The sequence below is a fragment of the Dendrobates tinctorius genome, unplaced genomic scaffold, assembly GCF_039654945.1.
Source record: "Dendrobates tinctorius isolate UK_male_01 unplaced genomic scaffold, ASM3965494v1 ptg000022l, whole genome shotgun sequence".
NCBI classification, from domain to species: Eukaryota; Metazoa; Chordata; class Amphibia; order Anura; family Dendrobatidae; genus Dendrobates; species Dendrobates tinctorius.
The window spans coordinates 20,882,621-20,901,631 of NW_027361690.1; the positions used below are offsets into that span (position 1 = coordinate 20,882,621).

General features: G+C 41.2%; 1 protein-coding gene across 3 annotated transcripts in view; it reads left to right on the top strand.

Moving 5' to 3' along the window:
- The window catches only part of GALK2 (galactokinase 2), a 400,864-nt gene that overhangs the window by 244,610 nt on the left and 137,243 nt on the right, over positions 1 to 19,011 (top strand). For all 3 annotated transcript variants that reach the window (XM_073568463.1, XM_073568464.1, XM_073568465.1), the window contains one exon: positions 16,430 to 16,582. In XM_073568463.1, the coding sequence (XP_073424564.1) occupies positions 16,430 to 16,582 (153 nt within the window). The remainder of the gene's footprint in view (positions 1 to 16,429; positions 16,583 to 19,011) is intronic.

The window sequence follows — 19,011 nt, forward strand, 5'->3', positions numbered from 1 at the left end:
CCGGCTGACGTCACGGACGCGACGGACATGGCGCCTAATGCGGCGCCGGCCACAAAAGAAGAAAAAAAAAAAAAAAGAAGAAGAATGGCCGGCGGTCGCAGGGGGGAGGGTCAAAAGGATCGCTCACCGGGGCCTATTTAAAGGAGGCAAGGAGCAGAACGGCCGGGCTGTTACAATGGGGTCACAGCAGGAACGCTCACCATCCCCACTGTCTCTACCCCCGTCGCAGACCTCGGCACGGAAGCACGGTAGCCGTTCGAGCGGTAAGAGCAGCAGCCGTCCGAGCCACAGATCAAATGATTCTTCGAGATCGAGAGAACACAGACCACATGCTCCAGCGCAGCCTTCCAGCCCGGTACCCGATTTTGTGGGTGGTGAGTGGATCTTCGTGAATGTTAGACCATTACTAATAGGGTCCTTTTTGTGTGTTATTTGCTTCCTTAGGTGAAAGGCAAAAAAGCAGGGAACAAAAGAAATAATAGGGAGTGTGCGATATGCCAGAACCCCCTAGCGAAAGATTGGCAAAAAAACCTTTGCGCTAGCTGTATACAGCAAACAGTGGCGGAGGAAGTGCCGAGCCTAGCAACTCACCTCAGATCTGTCATAAAATCAGAGGTGGAAGGTTCACTTAAATTATTATTAAAGAAAAAGAAAAAAAGTAGAAGAAACTCCCCAAGTTCTTCATCAGACTCCTCCTCGTCCGAATATCAGGCTGAGCGCATGTCCTCTTCCTCCTCGGATAGTGACACAGGGGGTAGACCGTGTTTTCCGGTTGAGGATACTGATAGTCTCCTTAAAGCCATTAGGTCAACTATGGGCCTTCAGGAGGAAAAAGCGACCAAATCCCTAGAAGATGTAATGAAAGGAAGAAACGCACCTTTCCAGTTAATGAAAAAGTCCAGGTGCTCATCGAAAGGGAGTGGAAGAAGCCTGAAAAATCAGGTAGCCTTCCTTCCTCCTCAAAAAGGAGATATCCCTTTGACCCTAAGGATACGGAAATATGGGACAAGGTCCCAAAAATCGATGCGGCGGTATCCAGGTCATCCAAAAGGTCGGCCCTGCCCCTAGAAGACTCAGGAGTACTAAGAGATCCACTAGATAAGAAAGCAGACTCCTACCTAAGGCATGCTTGGGAAGCAACAGCGGGGGGACTAAAACCTGCGATAGCCGGTACCTGTACAGCCCGGTCTTTAATGATCTGGCTACAGCAGCTAGAAGAAAAAATTTCTTCCAAGATGTCTAGAGAGTAAATTTTAGGAGACATGTATCTGCTACACGGAGCAGCCGCCTTTTTAGCCGACACCTCGGCCGATTCCATGAGGTTGACGGCGAGAGCAGCGGGACTATCAAATGCTGCAAGGCGTGCATTATGGCTTAAAGGGTGTCCGGGAGATCTACAATCAAAAGCCAAATTATGCTCCCTTCCATGTGATGGACAATTTCTCTTTGGAAAAAATCTGGACGAAATCCTAGAAAAAGCGGGTGATAAGAAGAAGGGCTTCCCCAGGTTTCAGGGAGATCAAAGAAGACCGCCCTTTCGGAGGGGGAAATTCAATAGAGGCCGGCCTCCGGGAGATCGGAAAAGATGGGAAGACAAGAGGAAGAAAGAGTCTGGATTCATGTTCGGGGGAGCCACTTCATCCGCAAAAAAGTCCCCTCAATGACGCCGGCATCCCCGTAGGGGGGAGACTGATGCTGTTTGGTCAGGCCTGGGAAAATATATCTTCCAATACTTGGATTTTAAACATCATAAAGGAAGGTTTAAAATTCCCCTTTTTTCAACAGCCAAGAGCATCGTTTGTGGTGACCCCCGTCAGGAGACGGGTAGAAGAACAGTTGGCCTTAGAGGCAGAGATCCTAAGCCTGCTGGACAAACATGTCCTGATCGAGGTCCCAAGAGGACAGGAAAGAAGGGGTTTCTACTCGCCCCTCTTTCTAATAAAAAAACCGGATCATTCGTTCAGGACGATTATAAACCTGAGAGGCCTCAACCGTTGGATACAGAACCAAACCTTCAAAATGGAGTCAGTGACTTCAGCTATAAGGCTGTTACACCACAACTGTTTCATGGCGGTAGTCGATCTAAAGGATGCTTACTACCACATCCCGATCCATTCAGAATACCAAAAATACTTAAGGGTAGCGCTCTACATTCGGGGCAACCTCAAACATTTTCAGTTCAGAGCCCTTCCATTCGGCATATCCATAGCACCGAGGGTGTTTACAAAAGTAGTTGCAGAGATGACAGCATTCCTCCGCATCCACAACACAATTATAATACCCTACCTAGACGATTTTCTAATTGTGGGCAACTCAGAACGTCACTGCACAGAGCAAGTAGAAAGGGTGATAGATACCCTACGGAATCTCGGCTGGATGGTGAATGTCAAGAAGTCGAGGCTACAACCCTTACAAAGGCAAATGTTCTTAGGTTTCATCTTGGACTCAAATCAACAAATTTGTCTCTTACCAGACGCCAAGGTGGAAAAGGTAAGGGATATGATCTTGGCAACAATAGATCAACCTCACACGACCCTGAGAGGGGCAATGTCCTTGTTAGGCACTCTGACAGCCTGTATCCCAGCGGTCAGATGGGCACAATTTCATACCCGTCAACTACAAGCAGAGGTCCTATCAGCACAGAAGTCGCTAAAAGGCTGTTTAGAAGGAAGGCTGGAACTTTCCGTAAAAACCAAAGGCTCTCTCAGATGGTGGCTAGACAGAGCAAACCTACTAACAGGGACATCGTGGCAGAAGCCAGTGTCCGACGTGATAATGACAGACGCAAGCTCCTCGGGGTGGGGAGCGCACCTAAGGGGACAGGTAGCCCAGGGACCCTGGGGACACCTAGAGCAAAACGCATCCTCCAACCTAAGAGAGCTACGGGCAGTAAACAGAGCCCTAAGGATATTCATGCCCACTCTAGAAGGCCGCAATGTCCGGATTATGTCGGACAACAGCACAACAGTAGCCTACATCAACCACCAGGGAGGGACAAGGTCACGCTCCCTAATGCTCGAAACCAACGAGATCTTTCACAGGGCAGAGAGACACCTACACTCCCTATCAGCCCTACACATCAGAGGGGTAGAAAACACACAAGCCGATTTCCTAAGCCGCAACACACTAAAACAGGGGGAATGGACCCTGAATCGGGTAGTGTTCCAAAAGATAGTACATCTTTGGGGAGAGCCAGTAATAGACCTCTTTGCCAACAGAAGCAACAGGCAGGTAAAAAGATTCTGTTCACTGAACCCAAAGGAAGAGCCATGGGCAGTGGACGCTTTGCAAATTCCGTGGGATTTCAAGCTAAGTTATGCCTTTCCTCCGGTAGCTCTAATCCCAGTAGTAGTGAAGAAGATAAGGGAAGATCAGGCCAGAGTGATCTTAATAGCCCCGTTCTGGCCAAAAAGGCCATGGTTCTCACTACTACAGATAATGTCCCTCTCAGATCCGTGGGTACTGCCAGAGATTCCAGACCTGCTAGCTCAGGGTCCGGTATTCCACACGCAAGTCAAGGGGTTCCATCTGACGGCGTGGAATTTGAAAGGTCACTTTTAAGTAATAGAGGATTCTCCCCTGGGTTGGTGGCTACACTGATGAAAAGTAGGAAGCCAGTAACAACTAATATATACGGTAGAATATGGAATAAGTTTCTGCAGTTTCTGGGGAAACCATTAGACCAAGAACCCCCGATCAAGACTATCTTAGAGTTCTTACAGACAGGTCTACAGCTAGGCCTAGCGGTAAATACACTCAAAGTACAAGTTTCAGCGCTAGGCGCTCTATATAATTGTAACATAGCGGCAAACAGATGGATAGCTAGGTTTATTAAATCCTGCCACAGGTCTAGACCAGTCCCATCGCAAAAAATGGCTCCCTGGGATTTTAACCTTGTGTTAGAAGCTCTCACAAAGGAACCATTTGAACCAGTACAACAACTATCAGTGAAATATCTTACCCTAAAAACCATTATTCTAGTGGCCCTTACATCGGCACGTAGGGTAAGTGACCTGCAGGCCCTATCAGTTAGTCCACCGTATACCCAGGTATACCAGGACAGAATTGTCCTAAAAACAGACCCTGCTTATTTACCGAAAGTGGTGTCGGATTTTCACCGTAGCCAGGAAATCGTCCTCCCCTCCTTCTGTGAAAATCCGAAAAACCCAGGAGAGGAGAAATTCCATAATCTAGATGTGAAAAGAGCCCTCTTAGAGTATATATCAGTAACCAGCCAGTGGAGGAGGTCCCAGTCCCTATTTGTAGCCTTCCAGGGTGCCAGGAAGGGTTATGGAGTATCGAAAGGGACTATTGCCAGATGGATTAGGGAGGCCATTAGTGTAGCCTACTCAGCTAGTGGTGTTCCGATTCCTGATGGCATCAAGGCTCATTCCACCAGAGCCGTGGCGACCTCCTGGGCTGAAAAGGCAGAGGTATCAATTGAGCAAATTTGTAAGGCCGCTACCTGGGCCTCACCCTCAACCTTTTTTAAGCACTATAGATTAAATCTATCCTCCTCGGCTGACTTGACCTTTGGTAGAAGGGTGCTGCAAGCGGTGGTCCCTCCCTAAGGTGTTTCGAAGTCTCCAAAAATCTCTCATGTGGTGCTGTCATGGGTGAAGGGAAAACCACCATGGTTACTTACCGGTAGCCGGTTTTTCCGGAACCCATGACAGCACCCGTATATTCCCCCCCTTTTTCACCGTATGGGTGTGCACAATAGTCGGGTGTATTTGTGTGATGTGGTGTTGGATAAACATGTAACTAACCGGGAAGTCCTCTCAATGCTCTGTAATCCAACTGAAGCGGGGGAGAGGTGCCGCCCCTTATATTTCAGTAGGTTCCTGTCCTGGCGGGGCGGATCCCTCTCTCATGTGGTGCTGTCATGGGTTCCGGAAAAACCGGCTACCGGTAAGTAACCATGGTGGTTTTATCATCATACCTCCGAATAAAAAGTGGAATAAAACTATATAAAAAAAGATATAAATAAACATAGTACTACTGAAATTGTCAACTTGTCCCGCAAAAAACAAGCTGCCATACAACTTCATCAGCAGAAAAATAAGAAAGGTATAGCTCTCAGAATAAAGCGATGCAAAAATAATTATTTTTTTTCTATAAATTAGGTTTTATTTCGTAAAAGCGCCAAAACATAAAAAAAATATAAATTAGGTATTGCTGTAATCATACTGACCCCAACAATAAAACTGCCTTTTCAATTTTACCACACATGGAACGATATAGCCTCCCTTCCCCCCAAAAAAAATTCCTTAATTGCTGGTTTTTGTTCATTCTGCCTCCCATAAATCGGAATAGAAAGCAATCAAAAAATGTCATGTGCACGAAAATGGTGCCATTAAAAACGTCAACTCATCGCCTAATCACTTATACAGCGCGAGGAACGATGTAAAAAATAAACCAATTCTTCACCAACTGTTGATTTTTTTTCATTCTGCCTCCCAAACATTGCAGTAAGGCTCGGCGCATATTTATCCTGTGCTCTGCACTTGCACTGGAATGTCCATGTAAATCCCTGAAATACGTGATTCAGATGAAACCTCTGATGGAAGATTCCCTATAATGAGGCAGATGGAGGCACTGTGGACGCCGTCTGACCTGTGATCTGACAGTGTCGTCTTTTTAGGATTGCATAAAAGTGCCGTCGGCCACAGTTTTGTGCAGGGCTGTGGAGTCGGTAAGCCAAACCTCCAACTCCTCAATTTCCATGACACCGACTCCCTCATACATGGCTCATGTTTAAGTTTTAGTGATAAATTTACTGTAGTAAATTGGTAACATCAGGCTTTTAATCATTATTATGTTAAAATAATCAAGCCATTTAGATAGAACATAAAATATATTGATTGAAATACAACTTTAGAACAAAAAAATTATTATACACTATGCAGTAAGAGGAACATACTGAATAACATTTGAGCAGTCTATGAATTTGTTCTGACAATTAGTATCACCTATGCAGTAAGAGGAACGTACTGAATAACATTTGAGCAGTCTATGAATTTGTTCTGACAATTAGTATCACCTTCATCAGATCCTCCTTCATAGATTACCTCAGATATGACCTAATTATTTTAAGGCTAGGGAACAACCTCTCTACACTAACTTGGGTTGGTGACAAAGCAGTAATCACATGGGCAACATCTTAAACAATTTTCAGTGTGTAAAGGAATTGCCTCATGCACAGTCAGTTTTGATGAAAGATTGAACTCTTCTACTTCTTTAAGAGCAAGTGAAAAATGTTGCTGAAATATGGTCAATCTGTTTTTTATGGGAGTGGAATCTTTTTTCCCTGCGGCAACGCTTTACCTTCTCCATGCCGTCCAAATACTTTTTGAAATCAAACTCCTCATCTGATGAGGATGAAGAAACGGCAGCAGCAGCACTGGCAGGACCCAAATCCTCTCGCTCTTGGCCATCCTGTAGCCCACTCATCCTAACCTACCTCAATCAAAGCTTCTTTTGCTTTAGTAAGCTGTTGATCATCCAGCAATATTCGATGACTCGGGTCCACATAAACAGCTGCCAGAAGAATTTTATTTTCTAATAGCAGAGTCTCTCTCTGTTTCATTGAAGCACCAATGCCATCTGCGATTAAACCTCCTCTTTGGGACAGGCAAAACAACAAGTTCTTCCACTCCTTTATAAAAAATGGCAGGAGTTAAATCATCAGCTTCTAACTTTTTAGTTACTGTAAATTGGTGATGAAGCAATTCCTTCAATTCAGCCACCTGTGTCCATTGACCTTCATGTAGTATTACCTGAGGGTTGTTCATATCTACAAGGAAGGGTTTCAGCTCAATCATTAAATAGGTGCTGCTCCACCTAGTGGTTTGAACCACAATTGTCCCTTTTCCAACATGTCTCTTCAATATAGAATCAATTTTAGGGGTTCTGGCAGCAATAGCCAATTTCCTCACTTTGCTAATCAGAGTTCTAGCATGGCACTCTTGCAGACTATCTATTATTGCCAGCTGCAGCGTGTGCACAAACACAGCACATGTGATGAATAGGAAAGAGGTGTGAAGCAGCTTCAACAAGATCATCTAACTGTAAAGAATTATTTTACTGTTCTTCTGTAGTAATATCTGTCTGTTCCTCCGTTATGGGAACAGGACTGTGGCCTTCCATCTCCAATATACTGAATGTGAAATGTTCTTCTAGCTGCTGTTCACCTTCATTATTCTCATTCATCAGTTTAATTGTACTTATGTTTGAAACATCATCAGTTACAATAGCAGTTACAATAGCAAGTTCTTATGTGAGTTCATAATCTTGCAGAACTTTTTCCACTAAGGTCTGGAGCAACTGGCTGCTGTGATGAGCTTTAGTATCTTCTACTGCCTGCATCTTAGTAGCAATTTTTTTGTTGTCACAAAGATATCGAATGTTGATAGGAAAATAGTTCACTCTGTGACGTGTGCAGGCATCCATTTTAAGAAACACAAAGCATCTCTTGAGTCTTTTTAAGATCTTCCTTTTGGTTAAGGACTTCTTCAATCACCAATTTTCTAATACTTTCTCTTTCCAGAGAAACACCAAGTTTGCGGGCTATTTCTCCATTAAGAGCTGTAAAATCTCATTGAGCTGTCCATCTGCTGTCATTGTTACAGTAACTTTGTCACTTACAAAATACAGCTCTGGCAAAAATTAAGAGACCACTGCAAAATTTTTAGTTTGTCTGATTTTTATCTTTATAGGTATATTTTTGAGTAAAATGTAAATTGCTCTTTTATTCTATAAACTACTGACAACATATCTCCGAATTTCCAAGCACTAAACTTTGTATTTATTTTCAGAAAATGAGAAATGGTCAAAAGAACAAAAAAAATGCAGTGCTTGCAGACCTCAAATAATGCTAAGAAAACAAGTTCATAATCATTTAGAATCAACAATACTAAAGTTTTAACTCAGAAAGAGTTCAGAAATCAATATTTTGTAGAATAACCATGATTTTTAATCACAGCTTTCATGCATTTTGGCATGCTTTCCACCAGTCTTTCACATTGCTTTTGGGTAACCTTATGCTACTCCTGGTACAAAAATTAAAGCAGTTCTTTGTTTGATGGCTTGTGACTATCCATCTTCCTCTTGATTACATTCCAGAGGTTTTTAAAGGAGTTTAGGTCTGGAGATTGGGCTGGCCATGACAGGCATTTGATGTAGTGGTCCTTCATCCACACATTGTTTGACCTAGCTCTGTGGCATGGTGCATTGTCCTGCTGGAAAAAACAGCCCTCAGAGTTGAGGAACATTGCCTGAGCAGAAGGAATCAACTGTTTTCCAGGATTACCTTGTATGTGGCTTGATTCATACGTCCTTCGCAAAGTTTAAGTCGCCAAATTCCAGCCTTGCTGAAGCATCCCCAGATCACGACTTATCCTCCACCAAATTTCACAGTGAGTGCAAGACACAGTGGCATGTACGCCTCTTCAGGTCTCCGTCTAACCATTAGACGACCAGGCGGTGGGCAAAGCTGAAAATTAGACTCATCAGAGAAGATTACCTTACACCAGTCCTCTATGGTCCAATCCTTATGGTCTTTGGCAAACTTCAGCCTGGCTCTCCTTTGTTTCTCATTGATCAAAGGCTTTTTTTCTAGCTTTACATGACTTGGAGCCTGTTACGAACTGTTCTTGCCATGCACTTCATCCCAGCTGCAATTTGCCATTCCTTTTGTAGGTGACTTGATGTCATCCTGCAGTTGCTGAGTGACATTCAAATAAGATGACGGTCATCCCAGTCAGTGGAGAGTTGTTTTCACCCTGTACCGGTCAGTAGCTTTGTTGTCCCCATTGTCTGCTGCTTGATCTTGTTGTAATGGACTGCCGTCTTAGAAACTTTAAGGATGGAGGCAACATGACGCTCACGGTATCCCTCTGCTAGTAAAGCCAGAATTGAGCCCTTCTTTTCTTCACTCAAGACTTTTCTTTCAAGCTACTTTGGCATGGTTAAAAGTTATTTTTTCATTCCTATTAATTTTGGGATATTACTAGCACTTGTTTTGCCATCCAGCTTGTCTTATTGCAAGATGATTGTGAACACTACAGCAGGGTTTTTTTTTTACTTTCCTTCGTTAAATAAGATTTGGTTCAGGTGATCACCTAATCAGAAGCACATTAAGTAGAATGAGGTGTACTCTGGTTGGAATTCAACTGACACTAGAATGGAATGGCTGTCAGACATATAGAGAAGCTGATTTTTATAAAACTGTGCAATGGTCTCTTAATTTTTGCCAGAGCTGTATCTTGTAACTGATGTTTGAGATGCTCTTTCCTCCTCCTTTGCCTGGCGGGAAGTGCTGGGTTCTGGTTTCTTCTGGGTGGCAGCATTGTAAATGTCTTTTTAGTTGAGAATCTCTTGAAGGAGCATTTTTATCACTGCCTGAGTATGCACTGATTTTGGCACCATAGCATTTGTTTTCATCTTTTGTCACTTATACACTGACACACAAAATGTTTTTTATCTTGAGTCAGCTCACTAAATGTTTCATATCATATTTCTTCACAGTCTATGAAGAAGGGAGGAGGGAGCATATGTTTGTGCTGAATCATCTTCCAGAACACACACACACACACACACACACACACACAAATATATGTCCTAATCGATCTTGTTACTGTATTTCTGAATTAGAAAACAGTCTTTCCCCTTATATTCTATGTATAGTGTGTATAAGTCATCAGAGCAGCTAATTTCTCCAAACAGGAGCTAAGAGGAAATACAAACTAAAACATCAAGCATACAGAGACAACATATACTAGACTATTGATTTCTGCACATTTCATTGAAAGGATAGATATGCTTTAAGAAGTACATACCTTAATCCTGCTTTCCTGTTCACTCCAGAAGTTCGGAGATGAATGTAGGCATTTCTTCACTGTGTTTGTTATTTTTTCCCCTTATCTGTAGAGGAGGAGTTTCACTACTTATGAACATAAACTGCAGCACAGATTCACCTCAGCTAAAAGTCTAGACCTTAGATCAGGAATAGGACAGACATTTATAGGACATTTCATAACTTTCCGAAATTCTTTTGAAAAAAATATTCCCCACAAACTGCATTGAACTACTGTACCCAATTTATTATATATTTTTTGGAGTCTGAGTCGGTGCATTTTATATTGACTCCACAGCCCTGGTTTTATGCACTTCTGAAAAGAAGGACACTACTGAACAGAGATCAGACAGAGTCCAGAGCAACTCTGCTGCCTCATTATAGTGAATGGATCCCTTGGGGGGTTTCATCTGAATCACGTCACTCAGAGATTTAGATGGAAACCCCAAAGTAAGTGTTCAGCGTAGAGCACTGGATAAATGTGATCACCAACGTTACAGTATGTAAAATGTTCCCATTAAAAGCTTCAACGCAATCCACAAGAAAAGCAAGTCCCCAATCAGGTCTGTCATCTGTTAACGGAAATATAGGGGGCTTCCACGTTACTGGTAGCACAAAGGCTCTGTAAAAGCGTAATGGCTCCTCACCCTCCAAAAGAAATTCAGTAAATTCTCCACTTCTAAATCCAAATGCTCCCTCCTTTCTGAGCCCCATAGTATACCGAAACCAAATATTGCGTCCACATTTGGCATTTTTGAAGAGATGAGAGCCCGCCTAACTTATGGGTGCATGCCTATAGAAGCACGGGCTTGGCTTAGCATATAACATTCATTGCTGCTTGTTTCTTAAAAAAACCCATGGAATCAAAATTGTCACAACACCTGTAGATAAATATTCCCAACAGGTATAATTTTCAAAATGGCGTCACTTAAGGGAGATTCTGCTCTTCTAGCAATTAGGGGCTCTGTATATGGAGTCCTCAAACTGTTCTAGGAAAATCTTTGCTCCATGAGGCAAATAGTGCTGGATTCCTCCCTAGTCTCTCCGTATGGCTAAATAGTACTGTACAGCCACATATGGGGTATTGCCACGTTCAGTAGAAATTGTGGAACAAATTAGGGAGCCTTTTTTATCCACTTCTTGTATGAAATTTAAAATTTGGAGCTAAAACAAAATTTTGGTGGTAAAAATGTAGTTATTTTTTCTTCACTGCCCTATGGTTTAAAATTGTGACACACTTGTGGTGTCAATATGTTCCCTAGATGAATTAATTGAGAGGTGTTGTTTGTAAAATAGGGTCACTTATGGGGGGTTCTGCTGTTTTGGCACCTTATGGGCTCTACCAGTGGGTCATAGCACCTGCAAACCATGACAATAAAATCTGGCGCTCCTTGCCTTCTGAGCTTTGCACTGTGCCTGAAAAATATTTCCTGATTACATGTAAGGTATTGGCGCAGTCAGGAAAAAATGGATCTCCGTTTGTTGTAAAAAAAAAATAAAAAATAAAAAATCCTATTAACCCTTAGAAAAATTAAAAATTTGGGGCTAAATCAACATTTTAGTGGTGAAAATGTAATCTATTGTTTCTTCACCGCTGAATGGTATAAAATTATGTGAGGCACATGTGGTGTCAATATGATCACTGCACCACTAGATGAATTCATTGGAGAGTGTAGTTTGTAAAATTAGTTCACATATAGGGGGTTTCTGTTATTCCGGCACCTCAGGGGCTCTGCCAATGTGACATGGCTCCCTCAAACCATTCCAGCAAAATCTGAACTCAAATATGATGCCTCTTCCTTTCTGAGCTTTGCATTGTGCATCAAAAATAGTATTCCCTCACATATTGGGTATCAGCGTACTCTTAAATTTGGGGCTAAAATAACATTTTTGTGAGGAAAATGTTATTTTATGATTTTCACGGCTCAGTATTATCAACTTATGTGAAGCCCCGGGGGGGTTCAAGCTGCTTACCACACATCTAAATACATTCCTTGAGGGGTCTAGTTTCTAAAATGTGGTCACTTGTGTGGATTTCCACTGTTTAGGTACATCAGAGGCGCTCCAAATGGGTCATGATATCTGGTAATGATTTCAGGAAATTTTACATTCAAAAAGTCAAAAGACGCTTCTTCCCTTCCGAGTCCTGCCGTGCGCCCAAAAGGTCATTTTCTCCCTCATATTGGATATCGGTGTACACAGGAAAAGTTGTATTACACATTATCTGGTAGTTTCTCCTGTTACCCTTATGAAAATGCAATATTTGGGGCTAAAATAACATTTTTGGGAGGAACATGTCATTTTATTATTTTCATGGTTTAACGGTTGTAAACTTCTGTGAAGCACCTGGGGCATCAAGGTGCTTACCACACATCTAAATACATTCCTTAAGGGGTCGAGTTCCAAAATGCGGGGTTTCCACTGTTTAGGCACATTAGGGATTCTACCAATGGGGCATGACGTCCGCTAATGATTTCAGGAAATTTTACATTCAAAAAGTTAAATGACGCTCCTTCCCTTCCGAGCTCTGCCATGCACCCAAAATATTGCGTTTCCGTGCGGTCGCCGCACACATCAAATCGACTCACGTGGACGCATCCGCATACAGTGCATATCCCTGCATACCTAATATTTAAGATAAGTACGCAGGGAAATGCTGGACTCATGCGGCGGTAGGCGGAGCGTTGGCTGAGCTTCACAGAGGAAGGAAAGGAGGAAGTGGCTGCCATCCGCAGCCCTCCTGAATGCTAGTGTGAAACTAGCGTTATTCCGCATTAGTAAGCAGACTTTTACATTGCCTATATACCTCTATATACTAAGCTAAACTAGTACTATAAGGAACCGCTCCTATTTAACCAGCTATCCAGATTTATGCTAGCTATCTTTATTTCATGTACTTTGTCTGCAATAAAGGTGATTTTATTTTACTTTTTTGGCCTATGCTTCCTTGTTCTATTTGGATTTGTTTAAAAATTTGGAAAGTGCCATTAATCTAAGCCATTCTATTCTAGGTTTATATAATAAACTATATACAGTACTTCAGCGCTGTATGTGCTGTAAATTGTTTCATAAGAATTTGGGAAAGTCATGAAATGTCCTATAAATGTCTGTTCTGTTCCTGATCTAAGGATCTCTGCCTTTAGTTCAGAGAAATCTGTGCTGCACTTTATGTACATGCTCAGTAGTGACCAGTGCTGTGGAGTCGGGAGTCGGAGATAGGGAAATTGAGGAGTCGTAGTTGGAGGTTTGGCTTACCGACTCCACAGCCTTGATGGGAAGCCCTCATTAATTAGCTCAAAAAATTCCCTCTTTATCCTCAATCATCTGCTGTTAACTGCCCCCACTCCCTCCCTGCACCTCTACCATTGACAACGGGGGGCGGGGGGGGGGGAAGCATGGAGCCTTCACAGTCAGGAGTACTGCTTTGATGAGTTTGTGTCAAATTTTGCAAACCAACTAGCTATGTAAAAGACTTACTCTGCAACAACAAAATGGTAGTAATTTTAAATGAAGACTAGTTAGAAAGTTGCTTTATTTTACATTTAGCAAGCAAACAACAAATCAGTCGAATGGCGTACGTAGCCGCTAATTGCTGGATGTGGAGGAAACAACCATCGCCTGGCATATATACATTGTAAACTATTAGGAACATCATTGTATTGTTTGCCCAGGGTTAGACAACATTATCTGCACTATAATAATATATTTGCTTTCCAGTGTTTTTTTGAATTTTTGGGAATTTTTTCCTATTTCCTTATGTGCGCTGTTTAGATTTAGTGTTTGGGACTCACAAAATTTGGGGACCCCTGACGTTGGGTTGTGAGCCTATCTGCTTTGGCCAAAATAGTAACTAATACCCCATCCATATCTTTCTATCTTTTTGCACTTTTTATCATTTTTGCAGGATGCAGCTAGGCCTCTTTATGTTGGCTTGTTTTTTTCTGTGTGATGCATATATATAGTGCTGAGCAGCCCGCCTGCTAATACTATGGGCGTCATTAATAGGCTGTTCAGACACTTTGCACCACACTTATCTGTGTGACTGATGGCCTATGCAAGCCTTATTTGTGTGCATTTTTTCCACAAGGCAGCCAGACCCTCTTGGGTTATTGGCTGTTTTCATCAGTGGTTTGCACCTGTGCTGCCCCAGCCTTTATCAATGGAGGTCATAGAATCGTAGAGTTGGAAGGGACCTCCTGGGCCATCTGGTCCAACCCCCTGCTCAAAGCAGGATTCGCTAAATCATCCCAGTTAGATGTCTGTCCAGCCTCTGTTTGAAGACTTCCATTGAAGGAGAACTCACCACTTCTCGTGGCAGCCTGTTCCACTCATTGATCACTCTAACTGTCAAAAAGTTTTTTCTAATATCTAATCTGTGTCTCCTCCCATTCAGCTTCATCCCATTGCTTCTAGTCTTTCCTTGTGCAAATGAGAATAAAGTTGATCCTTCTACAATGTGACAGCCCTTTAGATATTTGTAGACGGCTATTAAGTCTCCTCTCAGTCTTCTCTTTTGCAAACTAAACATTCCCAAATCCTGCAACCTTTCCTCATAAGACAGGGTTTGCAGACCGGTCACCATTCTGGTCGCTCTTTTCTGAACTTGCTCCAGTTTGTTGATGTCTTTTTTAAAATGTGGTGCCCAAAATTGGACACAATATTCCAGATGAGGTCTGACCAAAGAGGAGTAGAGGGAAATAATTACTTCACGTGATCTAGACTGTATGCTTCTGTTAATACATCCTAGAATTGCATTTGCCTTTTTTGCTGCTGCATCACACTGTTGACTCATATTCAGTCTGTGATCTATTAGTATACCCAAGTCTTTTTCACATGTGCTGTCACTTAGCCCTATTCCTCCCATTCTATATATGCTTTTTTCATTTTTATTGCCCAGATGTAGTACTTTGCATTTCTCCCTGTTAAAAACCATTCTGTTAGTTGCTGCCCACTTCTCCAGTTTATTTAAATCTTTTTGAATCCTCTCTCTCTCTTCTCTAGTATTAGCTATCCCTCCTAGCTTTGTGTCATCAGCAAATTTAATCAGTTTACCCTCAATTCCTTCATCTAAATCGTTGATAAAGATGTTGAACAATACAGGGCCCAGGACAGAGCCCTGTGGTACCCCACTTGAGACATTCTTCCAACTGGATGTGCAGCCATTTACGACCACTCTTTGGGTCCGATCACTAAGCCAGGTCTGCTGCATTCTGCTAGTGCATTAGTCAGGGTTTGGTGAGTCTACTACATAAATGTGTTTCTATGTAAAAGACTTACTCTGCAACAACAAAATGGTAGTAATTTTAAATGAAGACTAGGTAGAAAGTTGTTTTATTTTACATTTAGCAAGCAAACAACAAATCAGTGGAATAGCGTACGTAGCCACTAATTGCTGGATGTGGAGGAAACAACCATCACCTGGCATATATACATTGTAAATTATTAGGAACATCATTGTATTGTTTGCCCATGGTTAGACTACATTATATGCACTATAATAATATATCATCAAAAAGAGCAAAGGAAGCTATGTCTAAAAGTATCAATCTTTATTGAAAGATGGTTAAAAAAGATTTTTTTAAAATGACATTTTAAAAATAAAGGGGAGGACACAACAACAAAAATATCACCGCACCATGGGGTAAGCAGCAGAGACTATTGAAATAAGGTTTACATATGCAAATACTTCAATAGATGCAAAAAGTGATCCTGTATAAGAATTATGACAAAATAACTGTGTAGTAAATATCATTACAGGAAAGCCAAAAGAGTGCACAACTATATATGAATATCAACAAATATATAATCAATATATGTCTGTGCAAAATGTAATGGTAAACCCTAATGGGCTAATATCTCTAAGCAGGTGATAAAGCAAAGATGCGATAAATGAGCAGGGTGATCGATGCACGTTACCTTAGGTACGGGCAGGAGGACCCCGACGCGCGTTTCACGGTAGCTTTATCAAGGGGCCCGCATCTTTGCTTTATCACCTGCTTAGAGATATCCATTAGGGTTACTACCGCTATTTTTGCACAGGCATATATTGGCCATAGGATACTCTAACCTTCATTCATCCTTATATATATTTTTTTTTCTCTGGCTTGATTTTGTGATAAAGGTATCAGCATCCACTTATTCTTCTGGGGATACCCATTAGGGTTTACCATTACATTTTGCACAGACATATATTGATTATATATTTGTTGATATTCATATATAGTTACGCACTCTTTTGGCTTTCCTGTAATGATATTTACTACACAGTTATTTTGTCATAATTCTTATACAGGAGCACTTTTTGCATCTATTGAAGTATTTGCATATGTAAACCTTATTTCAATAGTCTTTGCTGCTTACCCCATGGTGCGGTGATATTTTTGTTGCTGTGTCCTCTCCTTTATATTTAAAATGTCATTTTAAAAAAATCTTTTTTAACCATGTTTCAATAAAGATTGATACTTTTAGACATAGCTTCCTTTGCTCTTTTTGGATGATTTATCTTTGAAGCTGTCTGTTTCCTAGGCAATTTTCGTTTTTGACTATAATAATATATTTGCTTTCCTTCCACAGGCAAAGTTGATAGAGTTTGGCCCTCTTAGAGCAACGGATGTAAAACTTCCACAAGGAGCTGTTTTTGTGATTGCCAACAGTTGTGTTGAAATGAACAAAGCAGCAACCGCTCATTTTAATATAAGAGTTGTGGAGTGTCGGCTTGCCACCAAGGTACAGTATTTGCCATTCACCACTCTGAGCATTATTGAATAGATTTGCCAGAATAAGCAGTGGGCACAGAACCATTATATTCTTTAGTATAAACTAAGGGCTATAAAGTATCTTGTGTAGTCTAAACCTGATATTTCACTGCAGAGAATACCTTACCACTTCGCATAAGACAGTCATCAGCATGTAGAGTATATGCTTTCTGAATTTTATGTGCAAAAAACACTGTTGAAGAAAATTGAGCTCTAATATGGAAGCACTCAATTCCACTTTTGTTTTCCCTTTCTGTTTTAAATAGCTGTTCTCATTTTTTTAAGTGATGGAAGCTTTATAACAGGGCTGTGGAGTCGGTAAGCCAAACCTGCGACTCCGAAACCTCAATTTCCCTTCCACCGACTTCGACTCCAACATATATTGCTTATATTTAAGTGAAAAATTTATTGTAGTACGATGTGTACATCAGACATTTAATCATTTTTATGATACAATAATCAAGACATTTAGATAGAACATAATATATATTTATTGGAATACAACTTTAGAACACAAAAAACTGTAATAAATTGTAAATATGTAATATATATATATATATATATATATATATATACACAGTGTGTATGTATGTGTGTATATATATATATATATATATAACACTATGTAATAAACTATGTAAGTGGCAAAAAACAGTTTTCAACAAAAACATACTAAATAACATTTGTGCAGTCTATGAATTTGTTCTAAGAAATAGAATTGCCTCCATCAGATCCTCCTTCATAGATGACCTCAAATCTGACCTAATAATTTTAAGGCCAGAGAACAACCTCTCTACACTAACTTGGGTTGGAGGCAAAGCCGTAACCACATGGGCAACATCTCTAACAATTTCCAAGTATAAAGGAATTGCCTCATGCACAGTCGGTTTTGATGAACGGTTGAATTTTTCTTTGAGAGCAAGTGAAACATTTTGCTGAAATATGGTCAATCTGCTTGCTATAGGAGACGGCGTGAAATCTTTTTCCTTGCAGCAACGCTTTGCCTGCTCCATATGATCCAAATACTTGTCAAAGTCAAACTCCTCATCTGATAAGGATGAAGATATGGCAGCAGTAGCACTGTCAGGACCCAAGTCCTCTTGCGCCTGGCAGTCCTCCTGTAGGCCACTCATCCTAACTGCTACCTCAGTCAGAGCTTTTTTTCCTTTAGTAAGCTGTTGATCATCAAGCAATATACAATGACTTGGGTCCACATAAACAGCTGCCAGAAAAATTTTGTTTTCCAATAGCTGTGTCTCTTTCCGTTTTATTGAAGCAGAAATGCAATCTGCGATTAAATCTCCTCTTTGGGACAGGCAAAATAGCAAGTTCTTCCACTCCCTTATGAAAATACCAGGAGTTAAATCATCAGCTTGCAATTTTTTAGTCACAGTAAATAGGTGATTAAGCAATTCCTTCAATTCAGCCACCTGTGTCCATTGACCTTCATTTAGGGTTACCTGAGGGTTCGCCATATCTATAAGAAACGGTTTTAGCCAGGATCAAAACTAGGGGGGGGGCAGAGCCTCGTACTGTTCTGCAGAATCTCATACTGCACACCTCAGCTGCTGCAGAACCTTATACTGCACACCCCTACACTTGAAAATAAAGCCTGCACCTTAAGATGTGGTGAATGCAGTCTATTTATTCCAACTATTAATTGATGTTGATGTGTTACTGAAGACAAGCAATGCCTGTCCTGGGCGTCCTTTTGGGCAGCTATGAGGTGTACCTGACTGCTGCTAAAAAAAAAAGGAGTGTTAGTCTGTGTGCTATCCGGCTTTCATTCTTTTTGGTGCAGATAAGATATGGATAGACAGATATGGGAGCAGATTTCTAATCTGCTTTTGCTATTGAAAACATTATCTATGAGCTCAAAAACCTTTCAGGTAATGCGGTTTTTTAAAAAGCTGATCTGCTTTTGCAGCTGAAAAACGTATCCTCAAAAAACGCAGCAAAAACGCTGTGTGTGTGAATGTAGCCTTAGATCAGGAATAGAACAGCCATTTATAGGACATTTCATAACTTTCCCAAATTCCTATGAAAAAATATTCAGCACATTCTGCATTGAACTACTGTACCCAATTTATTATATATTTTAGGAGTCGGACCATTTTATACCGACTCCGACTCCACCAAAATGAGCTCCGACTCCACGACTCCGACTCCACAGCCCTGCTGTTTATAACACTAAGCAAGTTTGCCATTAAATTGTTTTTTCTACGTTGCACAATTACAGAAAATCAACAACATGAAAAACTCAAATACTCATTGATATTCAGCGCAAACTTAGCACCAGATTTATTAAAATGGCTTATGCTGTTTGATAAATATGGTGCCTCTTTGGACTGTCTAGACTAGACCAAATTTATTCCAACTTTTAGTTCGTAAACATTTATA